The sequence below is a fragment of the Micropterus dolomieu genome, linkage group LG09 (assembly GCF_021292245.1).
Source record: "Micropterus dolomieu isolate WLL.071019.BEF.003 ecotype Adirondacks linkage group LG09, ASM2129224v1, whole genome shotgun sequence".
NCBI classification, from domain to species: domain Eukaryota; kingdom Metazoa; phylum Chordata; class Actinopteri; order Centrarchiformes; family Centrarchidae; genus Micropterus; species Micropterus dolomieu.
The window spans coordinates 24,441,688-24,457,011 of NC_060158.1; the positions used below are offsets into that span (position 1 = coordinate 24,441,688).

General features: G+C 38.7%; 1 protein-coding gene across 1 annotated transcript in view; it reads right to left on the bottom strand.

Annotated features, from left to right (window-relative positions):
* LOC123976449 (CMP-N-acetylneuraminate-beta-galactosamide-alpha-2,3-sialyltransferase 1-like) overlaps nt 1-15,324 on the bottom strand; it is a 60,430-nt gene that overhangs the window by 20,666 nt on the left and 24,440 nt on the right. Inside the window, exons 3-4 of the mRNA XM_046058642.1 lie at nt 4,993-5,459; nt 1,879-2,072 (exon numbers count right to left, since the gene is read on the bottom strand). Coding sequence (XP_045914598.1) covers nt 1,879-2,072; nt 4,993-5,280 — 482 coding nt within the window. The 5' untranslated portion in view covers nt 5,281-5,459. The remainder of the gene's footprint in view (nt 1-1,878; nt 2,073-4,992; nt 5,460-15,324) is intronic.

Sequence of the window (15,324 nt, forward strand, 5' to 3'; positions counted from 1 at the left end):
AATGTGTTAAGTGAAATCTCCAACCACAACTCTCAGCTGAGTGCATTATCGGAAGTGGAAGAAATAACAGAGAAAGATGGTGACACTACACAGCGAGCAAAATTAAAGCCTTTTCCAGTGTTCGTCTGCCACTGAATTCACTAATTACAAAACATTGTTGTATGCAGTATAATAAGCTGGATATGTTGCAGCTGATTTGATTGCGTATTTGTTTTAGAACTGATCAGTGCTACAGGATGTGAGAAAATAAAAGCACACCAGTTTAAAACTTATTTATAAACTAAATGAAAACCAGTTGTGGTTAGTCTAGTCAGTTAAAGCTCAGTACCAAGGGGTCTAGGGGTTAAGATGCATGCATTATGATCACAGCGTCCCGTTGTCCTCCCTCATTTCCTGTCACCATTCTACCGTCCTACCTTTGAATAAAGTAAGTAAGTACTTCTTCCACTACAGCATTTATTATAAATACAGTATTATACAATACATATTATAATTACAGTATATTAAAAAGTGATTTAATCCAAAAATAAAACCTTCATCTAGGGCTGGGCGAAAAGTTTATCACAATAAAAACATTTCATACTATTCGATATCGATAATTATCGCGATAAATGTGAAAATCATTTTTCTTTTCCAGTTTAAAGGCAGATTTTTGCTCTTGAGTGAAACTACATAGTTAATTGGGTGGTTAAACTTTTCTTTATGGTCAGAACATGAAAAACATTTGAAAAACATTCAAAACAATTTTTTGAAAAAAATTATGATTAGTAAATATTTTTTCAGTCCCCTGTCCTCAACAAAATATGACTTAATAGAAAAATGTATTGCTAATTCGTACATCAGAAAATTTTATTGTTTTATTGCCCAGCCCTACCTTCATCTAGTTTTCACACTCTTCTATGATAGTAAACTGAGTATCCCTGGGTTCTGGTTTAATGATTGAATACAACAAGCACTCTGAATATGTCAGGTTAGGCTCTAGGAGACTGTATTTTTCACAATACATCTGACCTAGATTAATAAACCTAATCATTTATCAAATAAGCTAAAATTGAATCAGCAAATTTATCTAAAATGAAAATAATCATTGGTTGCATTTACAGTTCATAACCAGTTGTGTCTTTTTTTTATATAATTATTTCATAAAGTTAAATAATGACTTGTGAAAATGAGGTAACATCTAAGGTTTTAGACCCTCAGGTTGATGAAATTTATTTGGAAGGTGAACGGTAAAATGATGACCCTAACTGTCAGTTGTAAATTGCATCAGTTTACAGACCACTAAACTTCAGTTTTGATCTATTACTCTACTACGTCAGCAGGTAGTTGGTATCCACGGACATGAGGGCAGAGCCATAGCCAGATGGTATAAAACAATACTGGTTCAAAGCTTCTCCTCACTGACTGAAATATAATTTTACATAATTCTTAGTGGACAAATACAAAATTTTTCAAAAAGGTATAGTTGTATTATTAATTTAAATTTATTAGTTATTAGTTATATTATATACCTATATACTCACAAACTAAGTGGTTTTAATAATCTGGCTAAATTGTTGCCTTCTTTACTACTTATTTGATCATCTTTCTAGCCTTCTCCGAGTTTGTTCTAACAATGATACAGTATTTTCATGCTCTTATCATTTACTTTGGTGGGAACTGTCATCATAATCAAAATTTAGCCAAAGCTACAAAAATCAGACCCAATTTGTACAAAACTGAAATCATCCTTTAACCAAAAAACAACCCCCCCCCCAACAAATAAATAAAGCAGCAGGAGACTATTGCCAGTGACAAAAATAAATGTCATAGCAAATGTCAAAAGTGTGTAGCTGTGTTATTCTCATAATCACACCACAGATTGAAGCGCTAACTGACCTTATGACGAAATTGCTGGAGTCGATGAGGGCACCGTAGTGGGACCCCTTCAGGTTCCCAGAGTTCCCCACCACGGCGCAGGTCCTGCAGCGCTCGGGGCTGGCATCCATGTAGAGCACTTCATCAGGGATGACTTGGAACAGCTCCTCCACCACTTCACTAAAGTTGGCCGGCTGCCTCTCTGACTGCAACCACTGGTGACACAGCAGAGACAGGCTTCAGAGAGAGCAACAGCTCCCGGGCCACTTTAAGTAGAAGTGATTGAACAAGGGCAGCAGAGCTCGAGACACCGAGCACATTTCTGAAATAACCTCAGGGGCGGCTTAGCTTCGTCTGCAGGGGCTCTTTTGGCTTGGCCTTCTTTTGGTGGCTTTGAACTCGTGGAGAGACGGCAAATAAATGCATGAATGTGTGTGCACTATATACTGTTACATATTGTGCTGTGGCAGCTGGAAACAGAATGTTCTGCAACAGTCTCTCATGAGTTTAAATGCAGAGCTTTAGTGACTTTTGGTCTAATATAATATTGTGGAGGCTTTTCCACCTTGCCAATACAGTTCTGGGAAAACCATTCAACATTTTTGAATTTTATTTGACATTGAATATAAGCAATAAGGTATTATTTACTGAAATGTAGCTTTTAATGAAAATACTAATTCTACTACAGTATAAACACTCAAAAAAATAAAATTATACAACATAGATATTATGTCTAAATACTCTACCTTACAGAGATTTCATTTAGCCCTGTAACATGTAAGCTTCAACATCTCATTGGAACAAAGAGTCCGGGTACACCTGAAAAGGTCAAGCCCTTGCCTTGCAGCAGCAGAGCCCGAACCATCTGGCCGGGCTACCGTTGCTATGTGACACTTGCCTCATCAAGCTCCCTGTGAGAAGCGTTTCCTGAAATGAGTAGTGACAGAAGGCAACCTTGCAGTAATTTTTCTATTCTTGCCTCTAATTGGACATGGTGTGAGGTGAATGTGGGACTACCTTAGGCAGTGAATGCCTTCCAAACTAAAGTAAGATCGCTGTGTGACATTTTGTGAGTAGGCTTTTCTAATTTAGAGAGCTATACTCTAATAATGGGATTTACAGAAAGTACAGTATATATTGGTAGAATCAAATTAAGGCTGGCATATAATTAGTTATATAGCTGACATGAATTCTAAATTACAAGAAAGTTTAGTGTGTTTATGATCCTGTGGAAAATGTGCAGTACGTGGAATTAAATCCATTAAGATATTGTGCAGTGGAGCTCAAATGCAGTTTGACATGAGGAAATGTTTCAGCTACACTAACAGTAAATACCAGGTTTGTGTATCAGTCACTCCGAATCCAAGGGTTTTTCCCCCTCTAGCAGCCATTTAACACTGACACTCAGCAATCAGCAGTACAGGTAAAAAAATAAATCACGGAAGGGGCAGAGATAGCAATTCCTTCACTGACTGCACTGTCAGTTAGTAAAATTAATCTAGTGCTGGATATTTGACAGATATACATTTTTCAACTTGCAAAGGCTGAAAATGCATTAACATATTAGCTCGAATTGGAATGGAAGATCAATTTACAGTCTGTTTTCATTAAGTACTGCCAGTATGACCAGGGTACATTACATATTGTTCAACTTTTAAAAGGCGCGCTCCAGCAATTTATTATACTACTTCCATAAAGTTGGGGGACTTGTGAGAGATGGATTGAAAAAGAAAAAAAGGAGAATGGTCCAAATTTGAGCATCAAAGTCAGAAGATATCCTCAGAAATATCCTGACTTTTAGTCTCTAGTATTGATCAAGCTCCAAATACACTGAATTCTCCACTTCCCATTAGGCAACATAATAGCATCTTCTGTTAGACCCTCCTTGTAAATACCCATGTCCTTCAAACTCCACATCCCAAGTTTGTAACACAGGCTAAAACTTTCATAATGACATTGTGGGGGTTATTTTCCTGACTGGCTCCCTCCAGAGCAGGTTTTCACAGGCTGAGCAGTACTAACTGTGACAATAATTTGATCTACACCCCACTTACTTCTTCACTCCGGTTGGCTTGCAGGTATCAATAATTTTCTAGTAACCAGACAGTGGAACCACACACCTGTGACAGAGGTGTCATTTATAAATTAATGCAGAAGTATTAAACTCTAAGAATAGCAACAGTGTGGCTTAGTTAAAGAGCTTAATACATTGATATTGTAGTAAAAAAAAAAAAGTAAAATTTGCTGTCTCCCTGAGAGAGACGAGAAGATAGACACCACTGCACTCTACAGATGAAGCTAAAGCCAGCAGACACACAAGATTCTAAGGCCTAAACACACAAGATGTATAGTTTTAATTAGCGGCCAGAGGTGCGGTAAGTTTGTGCTGATAGCTGCCAGCCATTCAGAATTTAAGCATTTTCCATGACCATGGTATAAATAACAAAGATAATATAGCCCAACACAATATCCAACTCTAGTCATGTGAAACCCAGAAAAAACTGCAAAATGTTCATGCATATTCTTTGGTGGCTTTACAGGAAACATTGATGAGGCAAGTGGAGAAGTGGGAATGCCAAATAAAAGCAGAACGCTTTATGCACTATTGAACATCAATGAAAAAAAGTACTGAAGACTAGAGTTTTTCCTCAATAGCTGTACACTTGAGATTAACTGTAGTCAAAGCACATATTCATCAACAGAAGTGGCATGTTTGCAGCATTTTCTTCTGGAGGAACAATTTAGATTGCAAAGAGTGAAGGGATATTAGCATACACTGAAGTTATGACACAAAATATCTCTCTTCAGCTATAGATATAGTGGGAAAGATGGTGAGAGTAAACAAGAATTTCCATATCCACCATATCACTTGTTAAATGTGAACAAATTGTGCGTGGGAGTTTGCTTCACAACTTGATCCTGGTGAAGATCCCTTGGATTTGAACCAATCAATGTGGCAAAAACAAACACTTCTTGGGAGAATTACAGCAGTGTGTGATCTCTGTTCTTTATTTATGATCTTTCTTTTCAGCAGCACATCTCCTCTCAGAAGCTGATTGTGCATGTTCCCCTCCCCGCCTCAATTGTCTGTGGGATAGCACTGCAAATCCCCTAAACACGTCCCCTGAATCTTACCTGCCACCATTTAAAGGTTTCATCAGAGAGGATGCTGTTATCCCTGGTCATCAGGGGGTGGATGGACTGATTGAAGCGCTCAGCAAACCAGGGGTCCTCCTCCAGCTCCGTCATGCACTGTCGGCAGCCGCATAGCCCTTTGGAGAAAAAGTTGTCAGACAGGCGAAAAGCGTACTTGAAGTAGTAGAGTGAGGGGTCCCGGAAAGTGTAACTGAACAGGAACATTGTAAATGTAATGACGCAAAACAGCAGAGCAAAAGGCCTAATATTCCTTTGCCTGGGCATCATGTCACAGTCAGAATCAGTTGGCTGGAAAGTTTGCGTCCAAGACCAAAGAAAGGAAAATCCAAAGTGTGATTCCGTTGGCTTTATGGCTCTTTGTTATCAGATCCAGTACACATTGACAGTTTTATGGCACAGATGTCGACTTTGTGAGGTCAGTGACTGACGCGTCATCCATTCACCACCTAGAAGGCAAATAAGAAAAGACATTTGTGACAAACATCCCAGGAAAAACGGTACAAAAGGAACAGTCTCCAATACTGTTTAACATTAAGTACACAAGGGAGTGTCAATTCTGCACCGCTCAGTATTCATGTAATTACACAGTACAAATTGTTCCAAGACGAAACTTTAGTGCACTAAAACTCTAGTTTCAGTGCATATTACACAGGATGCGTCGCAGTCTCTCAGCTCCATCAATTATCAAAAATGTCTCGATTGATTGTGAAAGTGATTACTAGAACAAAACACCAATCCTCCCATTCCACTCTTAGGATTGTATCAATAACTGGAAACAGCTTTTGTTAACTGAGACAAAATGAAATTCAGAATGTACTAAATACTGACGAACTTGCATAATACCACCATGAGTCACTGATCTAGTGTCATGTTCACAAAAAAGTGTACATTAGGGAAACATTTGGCAGTTATTTTGCTTTCTTTGATGGTCTTACCCAAGCGGCCACTTAAAATGCATCCAATTCAAATGTCCAAACTGGGATTATTTTTTTTTTTTTTACGTCAGTGAGTTATATAAACCCAGTGATTTCTTTAAGACACACACACACAACAGGGCTATATCTGACAAAAAGAGTTGGGAATCACTGGTATAAACCATGTCCCAGCTACTATAGAGCCCATACAGTTAGTCAGGGACCTGCTGGTGACAAAATACCCATAATAAAAAGGGAGTAGATGAATGTTTTTTCAGACCTCGGCTTTTCAAGACTGACAAAGCAGGCAGACCCCCTGGGGTTTCTTTTTCAAAAGGCCACCTCTGCCTTTAAACAGGGCCTGGTTTTCATTCTGATGTGCAGCTGTGTTTAGGAATCTTCTATATTTAGCTCACAGCAGATCCACGTTGGAGATAAAGCACTATCATCACTACACAGGGTGGGAAAAATTAACCCTAGAAAACACGCTGCCTGCCCTTTCCTCTTAACAATTTTTGAGTGAGCCCTCCATATAGAAGATTTGTGGGAAACGCCATTACAACGGGAGAAAGGCTGCGGGTCTTTCCTGATTAGAAATTGATCAGGTCATTCAAATGCCACCCTGGAGGAAAGCAAAGAGGATTGGGGGTAAGACTGGCTGAGAAAGACTAGACTGCGACACAGCTTGCCTGTTGATTTCATTCTCGCTATCAGAGCAGAAAAACAAACTGTACAGCCGTTTATCAGCAGCACTGACACAGACCAATGCACAGGAAGGCTTATAAGTGACGCTGTCTGCTGAGTGGAACTCTGTAATTCACAGCAGACTGCGGATTTGCATACAGCCCAAGGTTAGTTATTGTCTAAGGCAGCAAGTTTGACACGGATACCTGGGGACACCTTAATGAATAGGGCTCCTATAAAGCAGCCTGTTGACTCCACTCAGTTTGAAGCCCTTTGGCATTAACGGTCCAGGTAGATGTGAGAGCAAGCAGATAATATTCTCAAACAGGTGGCAACTCCCCACTTCTGACAACACGCCGGCCATCATCACAATTCCCTGACCTTGTCCAACTGAAGGCTGGCAACCCTGCACTGATCAAAGTTCGCTTAGCTGAGACAGCAAAGCGTCTGTTCACACTTCAGAGGGGGGAGGGAGAAAGTGAGGGGGTGGAAAGCAGCAGTGTGTGAGCTGTGATTTTCACCCTAATCTTCAGTTTTGAGAAGTCATCAACTTTGCAGGGTGTAGTTACAGTAAAGTGTTTTCAGTTTGTGTTGTGTGGAAATTGTTTTTCTCCCCGGCTTACTCCTTCTACTTGTGAGCAATTTGAGAACTCAAAATTCTGCAGTTTTGAAGGCTCCCTTGTATTATACAGTTGAGAAAGGTAATTCTGCTGACCTGAGAGAGTATGCTGGCTGAGCTGAACCAAGTCCCCCAGTGGGAGTTAACTCTAAGAAGTAACCACTTGACTTGCAGATGTGCACCTCGTTGTTATATATGTATGTGAAGGCTGTTTAACATCTCAGCGTCTTGTCTGACTAAGCACCCAAACAATTTTTACTTGAAAGTCACAATGGCAATCTTACTAGGTCAGACCTAGTAACACTTCCAATATGGCACAAGTCTGAACTGTCAAACATGCACTTATAGAATAGAAAATGCATGGCTCGTTCGCCATTTCAAAGACTCTAAACTTATGTCCCAATTATTGTCCATAACTAAAATCAGTAATGAACCACAAAGCAAGCAAATGAGCCCATTTTAAGTTGAGAATAATCTTCTTGACGGGCAAAGGAGATTTTAAAAACAAGTTAAATTGTCATTAATGGGTGATTTTATGAATATCAGAATGCTTTACATACAGCACATTTATTAATTTGTCAGTGTAAATTACACTGTACATTTCCAGCTACACTGTGGCTTGTCATTGACAATTTTCTCTCTGATCGCCTGCCGTTCACCGGTCTTGCGCAGAGTCTTGCGTGCGTGCCGTGCAGCCGACAACTACATGTACGTCGCGGTTCCTCACAGGTCTATTTCAAGTAGCCTACTATTTAAAGACAATTCTTTGTGAGGTTCATCAGTGGTGATAAATGATCCGAAAGTCCCGTGAGGTGCGGACAACTCTGCACAACACCGGTGAAGCTGGGGCTCCGTCTCTTCAGCAAGTGTTCCTCTTCCGCCAACACACACATACATGATACACCTACACATGCGCACTGTTGCCCCAGGGTTAGGGTTACAATTTTGGATTTATTCACGCACATTTATTTAAAGCTTCTTTCTTTTCACATTTTTATTTACAGCATTAAACGTTGACATTTATATTGTAATATAATACTTGTAGTTCTATGTAAAATCAGACGTTGAGCACCCCCATATCAAAATGGCATGATCCTCTTTTTTCGCTGCGAAGCTTCGACCGTGATACAGTCGAATCAGTCTCCGCCCATTGAAGCATCGAAACCTTGACTATTCGGGGTCAGTCCTAGTTGGAAGTGTTGTGTTTCAGATGATGAAAAACAATCCAGGAATTCCAGTTTGAGTAACAGATCTGTGAAGTTTCAGGTTGTCACTACACAGCAGTGAGGAAGAATTTTTACTTTAATTTTAAGTTATTTAATTTGATCTTCCATCGTGTTGTATTTATCTTTTCATAAAACAGTACAATACAGTGTTCTCCTTGGAAAGTCACCTATAGACAGACACCTATGTCTGATTGACAAAAAGCCATTGCTTTAACAGATGAAGCCAGCAATGTTACATCTTCCATGTCTGGGCTTTAGAAACCCTTAATGTAAAAACAAAGTAGCCCAACAGCCCAATTTCTTAACATGAAAATTATGCCAAAAAGCTAGGAATCCATTTTTTTTAATCTCTGCTATCATTGATATCTGAAACTGCACCAGATAGGATGGATAAGAAGAGATATTAAAAGGCAACACAGAAGAAATCCAGAGGGATTTTCAGTGAAATTTCCACTCCATAACTAATAATATCACACAGATTTTGCATTTGATGGGATCACATCTATGAGTCCTTATGCTTTAGTCTCTGGCTTTGGTGGAGTGTATTTCATTTTCACAGATATTGACTTTCAGTGAGTGCTTTTTTTTTTATTTAAAAAAAGGGGAGGCATGGTTGTGTGTCTTGCTCAAGAACATAAAGAGGATCCTATGGTCACTGACAGATTGAAAGGTGTGGGCAAGGTCTTAGTGCAAGGTTTAAAATGGAAAAATGGTTCTGGTTCAGTTCAAAGATATGAACATAATACTGGGTCAGGCATTAATTAAATGGAAGGCGGATGGTTTGAAAAAAAAACATACAATATAAGTATGCTCTTTAAATTGTGAAGCTAAACCATGTTCACAGTTTCACTTTGATTTTTTGTGCTTCAAATGAGAGTGAATATGTATCCCAGAGAGCTAGAAACAGTGTGTGATCCCTGGTTTTATAAAACTCTTTCAAAATCCAGAGGACAAAATAGAAGATACAGTGGTCAAATTTCAAATGCAGCTGTTTGTTTAGCTCCTGACATTTTGAAGGTGAGAAGTTTTCTTTTTTGCCTGACAGCAATGTGTTATTTATACATTTTTCAACTGGCATAGTGTGCTTTTCCATCCATTAATGTTTACACATCCTGATTTGTGTATATGACCAGCATCCTCACACAGCTCATCAGGGAGAACAAACTACATTTTATCATCATCAAAAACTATTTGCTCTTGTTCTGATTCAGATTAAGGCTGGATACCGCTGTAGGTGAACTCACGTGGTAATATGTTGAAGGATGAGGCTATTTCTTTAAAATACTTCATCATTGTCAACAAATCCCATTAGAAGACTGAAAATGCACAGTGGTAATTTGAGCTAAATGCTGACGCTGGCCTGGCAACATGTTCATAATGAAAACGCTAACAGACTGAGGTTAAAGCAGGTTGCGCTGGGTGACATGTTCCTAAAAATCTTTAGCTCACAGTAGTATTTTCTTTAAGTCTTGAGAAAGCACTAAGATCTCAATTGTATATCTTTTTGAAATCACTTCAATCTGAATTGTTGTTCCTAAAAACCCCCCTTAGAAGCAAAGATGAGATGTGGAGAGATTGAGGTTTTGAGACTTTGAGATTACAATAGGAGAAATTGAAGAGATCTCATCGTTGTATCTTTTTAAGTTCATTAATGTCTTGCTTATTGCTCCTAAACCCCAGGAGCACTGGGGAGATGTTAGTGAGCTTGGTTGTATTGCATAACAGTCTATGCTTGAAGAACCTTGCTGGATATGCAGTAGAAATACCATATCCACAATTAAAGTCCTCCTTAATTGTACTCGAGTAAAGGTATGAAAGTATTCCATAGTGAATGTACTTAAGTATCAAAAGTAAAAGTGCTTATTCTGTATGTTGTATCTCAGTTCTTGTGTGCATTGGGTCCTTAATGAATTAATCTCTAAATGTCAGGTCAAAGTATTGGGTGTTCCAGTTATGCTGGCTGTGACTACCTTAAGAAACTGGAAAACATGACATTTGAAAGTGCATTATTTTTAATGTCAAAATTTAGTTATTTTTCTCAGTAACTTGTAACAGATAATCAACAATAAATACAATAAGGATTTGAAATTAAGGGGAGTAAAAGAATAAAGCCCCCTAAAAAGAAAACCCTCAAGTGCAAGTACCTCAACATTTGACTTAAATACTTGAGTAAAATAACCCCTAAGTGGGGTCAATAAGACAAAACTGAGACATATCTGATCCACATTCTGGAGACTGAAATTAGACTTATTTAAGATCAGTTAGAGATCTCTTGTTTTGAGAAGAGTAAGAAAGAGATGAATTATTTGCTCCTGAGGTCACTATGAGAACTACCTGGCTCATCTCCACACCTGGCTTCAATCAACTCATCAACTCTATGCTCAAATACTCCTGCCCCTCATCACCAGTTTGTTCTGTCTACTCTGTGGGAATGTCTTAAATTATGTAAAGTGACACACAAAATTCAGGTGGTAGGTGACAATTCAAAATATTAATATAGGCATGATTTAGTCTTCCCTCCTCTTTTGTTTGGGGAAGTAAATATGTACTGTTTGTTGGCAACCATTCATGTCAATGATAAATGCATTTATTTTAATTCATTTATAAACCCCTGGACTTTAAAAGCTTCTGTCTTTAAACAAGTTTAAAAAAGTCATAATCTTAAAAAATAATCATAAAAAGAGTCTTAATTTAATGAGAATAAAGTAATTTTAGACATTTCTACCTGCCCTATATTCTACTGTGCATTAGTCTACATTACAGCTCTGTTGAATTGGTAGTATCGCCTTTACCCTCTGACAGACACAAATCCGTTTTGGGACTGTACTTTGTAAGCCCAGCAATCTTCCAATCAGTATTTGTTCATTAAAATCTTTTACTTTAATCTCTCCCTACATGTCTGTGTCCGCTCCCGAGTCTGCCTACAAACCAAACCTAACAAAAATGTACAAGGGAACATGAATGTGTGCACCAGATTTCAAGAATTTTGCAAAATGACACGATGAGGGTACATCACATCATTTAATGGATGGCCATAGCATAACTTAAACATGCTGTCTCATTGGTTGTTGGTGGAGTCTGATGAAATGATGTGTCTCCCTTTTGCATGGCAACATATGTGGAGAAAGAAATGCTTTCGTCATTTTTGTTGTGTGAATTACTGCAGTGATTGCTACGCTACATAGCAGCAAATATTCAACACTAATCTTTCCGACTGCTTCTTTTATGTCCTTGTTGCTGTTATTAACATAACTCTAAGAGACCTTTTACTCATTTGCCCTGGTTCAGCAGCCGATTATATCTCTAATTTTATTATTGCAAAATTGTATTCTCCACCAGCTTTGACATCTCTCATTGCATTTCCACTGATTACTGCAGACTGGTATTAATCACGACCTTCACACCCATCCATGTACCTGTAGTTGCTGGGAGCAATAAAGTTTCCCTAGTGTGTTAATTCCCCGTGAGGCTGCCTTATTCACTTCAGGCTGGTGTCACTGAATACAAGCACACACCACTGCAGTTTGAAGTGAACCTTCACACTATGATTCTGAGCAATTGCAGCAGTTCTGACTTACAATTTAAAACCCCTTAACATAGCGTTCTCCATGTTTCCCCCTTAAGTAGCTTTCATTTTGGAAAAATCATCACATTCCACCCTGTCTGAGAGTATCAGAGTATATTCTATATTATCTTGTTCCACCTTTTCAATAGAGCTATAAGATGCCTACACTGCCCTATAAACTCAGGACTGTTTTTAATGGGTGCACCATTCTGTCAAGTGAAATAATAAATATTCATTCAGTCTGACGTGTTTGGATAGTTTGGACAATGTTTTCATGCACCATACAAGTTTGTAATGACCGGCCGACAGCAACGTTTAATTAATGCTGTTAAGGTAGAATCCATGTACTATCTGAAAACTTATACATAGATGTGTATGATAAATAATTCAAAAATGCATTTACAAATACAAAATGTCAAGGAAATGAAGCTCTGGGCAGAGTGATTAATCAGCTGTATATCAAAGTCATGATTTGTGTCTTAGATCATAACTTACATAGCCTGATTAACAATGTAACAGACAGAGCCTGTGACTGCAGTTCAGCACTACAAATACTTGGAATCATCCTGGATGACAAACTTACCCTACATGCCAATACTGATTTTAATCATAAAAGGAAAACCAAAGGCTGTTTTTCTTAAGGAAGCTCACACAAAGCTGACAAGTCTCTACTGAAAGCGTTCTATGCTTCTTATGTTAAGTCACATTTAATATTTGCTATAAAATTGTGAATGTGTGCCGCAAATTGAAATGATCTTTGTGACAAAAAGCTCAGGTCATCTTACTGAACTCCCGGCTCCACTTAAATAGTGAGTCTAATTTGCTTCCATCATGGCAGAGGTTTTACCTTCCCTGAGGTGCAACAAACGCATACGTGAGGTATTTTATTCCTTCAGCTATTGGCTTTTTAAACAAAAGGTGATTTGGGCTGTTACTGGCTGTGGGTGTGATAAAGTGCCGCTTTTCTATCTCTTCTTTCTTTCTTCTCTCTATTTATGTATTTATTTATTAATTTATAATTAATCTAATGGTTCTGGTGACAAGTGATGTTGGCACTAGCTTGTATACTTGTGTTTATTTGTGTATACCAATAAATAATATCTATATAATATCTTTAATGCTTTGCTATAGAAAACTAGGCAAGTTTGCTTAGATGTTTTCTAAGTATATTTTATATTGTATCTGATTCTGTAGAATATCAGTCCAAAAAGATCTTTTTCTTAAATTGTTTAGCCCTACTCTGTGCTGTATATTCGTTGGACAGGCACAACAGGAAAAACAATATACATACAGCTTACATATGGTAATGAAACCAACAAATGTATATAACACACACAATTCGAGGGGCACAGTTTGTACAAACCAATTGCTCTTCCCAGCTCAAAATCAGCCGGCGGATGATAGGAAAATCCCCTGATGTAATAAAACCAAAGTCAGGTAAAGGTAGCTGCAGCTCCAGCCTCCCCTGGAAATTGGTTTTGATGTTTACTCTCAAATGGAAAATCTTCAGCCATTTTGCATGCAGTCAACTGTTTTATTTTCCTGCACTTTCACTGATAACAAGGTGGACAGAATGTAAAGCAGGTCCGATTATTGATGTGTGTTGTCAAGCACGTTCTCTGTCCAAAATGGTGTCTATCACATTAATCATTAACAAAGCAGAAAACGTGGGATGCTTCCGTCCGATTGAATGAGATGGGCAGTCCATTTGCACATTTGTCAACACAGAATACCCGTTCCATGTGATGCTGGTTTTTCCACCCTATATTTTTACCTCTATTTTTTGATGAGGCCATTTTGCATGCAGACAAATGTTTTTCCTGCACTTCCACTGATAGCTAGATGCAGCCAGGAAGAGAATGTAAAACAGGACTTAGTATTAATGTGTTTTGTCAACAAAGTCCTCCATCCAAAAGGCAATGTCTGTCCCATTAATCATCCGCACTGGGGAAGACGTGGGAAGCCTCGAATGAAATGAACTAGCCTATTTGCATTTTTGTCAACATAAATATGTCTACCATGATGCTGATGATTCTTTATGTTCAGTGTATTTGATCATAGAAGGTTTTTTTTAATAGCAGTTTTACACCAGAGGGATACATTTTCCGCTTTATATATAGTAGATGTGAAAACATGAGCCACAAGAGGAGATCAGGGGACAATGCAACATGTATACAGAAGGCTGACTGCACATGGCAACAAAATAGCTTTGTGGAAGAATCCTTCAAGGATTTCAGAGATTTAGCACACAACTAGGAAACATGTTTCAAACAGAACCGTTTCCAAGTGCAAGCGGTCCTATTCAACTGCACGGCAGGAGGATGCTCTCTTTGTTTAATTTCTGACAATCTTTATTCAGACATCAGGAGCGATGGCAGATCTCACTGTCACTACAGGACATCAACAAGGCAGATTTTTATTTTTTTTGCTGTACAGAAGGATTTCTATCGGTGTCAGTCAGATTCACTGAGCAGTTCAGTCTGTCTCTGATCTTGCTCCAGATCCACTTCTGCATTTGGAAAAAATCCACTCCTGTCAAGGAGAACATGAAAACCACACTGTCCTCTCCAGAGCGCGACAGCATTGGTTGTTTGTTGAAACTTAAAAGAACCTATGTTAATGTTCAGTACCATGGCACAGCAAGAAGTGGTGTGATGTCCTTACAGTGGAACAAAAAAGAAGCGGGTGGATGGTAGAAAGAGTTTAACTTCAACTCAGAAGACAACGATTTGTTTTGTCACCTAGCAACACTCAATAAAGATAAACCATGAGCCTGTTTTTTTCCTTAAAAATTCAACCAAAGAGTTTTTGTTGCCTAAACGCACCCAAAGCCTAACCTCAGGGATGGCAGAGCAGAATAAAGATAGGGTTCTAGGGATGTCTGTATCAGTCTGTGAGCCGGTCGTTCCACCACCTTGATACATGATGATGTTCTGCCAGCTGAACAGCTTTTAATGGGAGGATAAGGAGGAATTGAGTTTGCATTAATGGTGACAGCAGTTTGACATGGCAAGTTGGAGTACATACAAAAATGGTTAGGCTTCTCTCTAAAATATGCCCAAGTAGTAGCCTGTATCAAGTAAAGGCCAGAAGATTTCAGTTTTGGTCGAACTCGCCAACAATGAATGAAGTCCAGCGGTATGTGTGGCCCCAGGAAAAAGCTCTTGAGCCAAAAATGCAAATGCAACAACAGTCGCAGAACTCGTACGGGTCTCTGCTGCTAACTAATCTCGGTTATGAAAATTTCACACACAGAGGAGGGAGGGATGTGGGAGACAGTGTAGAGGGTTTTGTAGGAGGAAA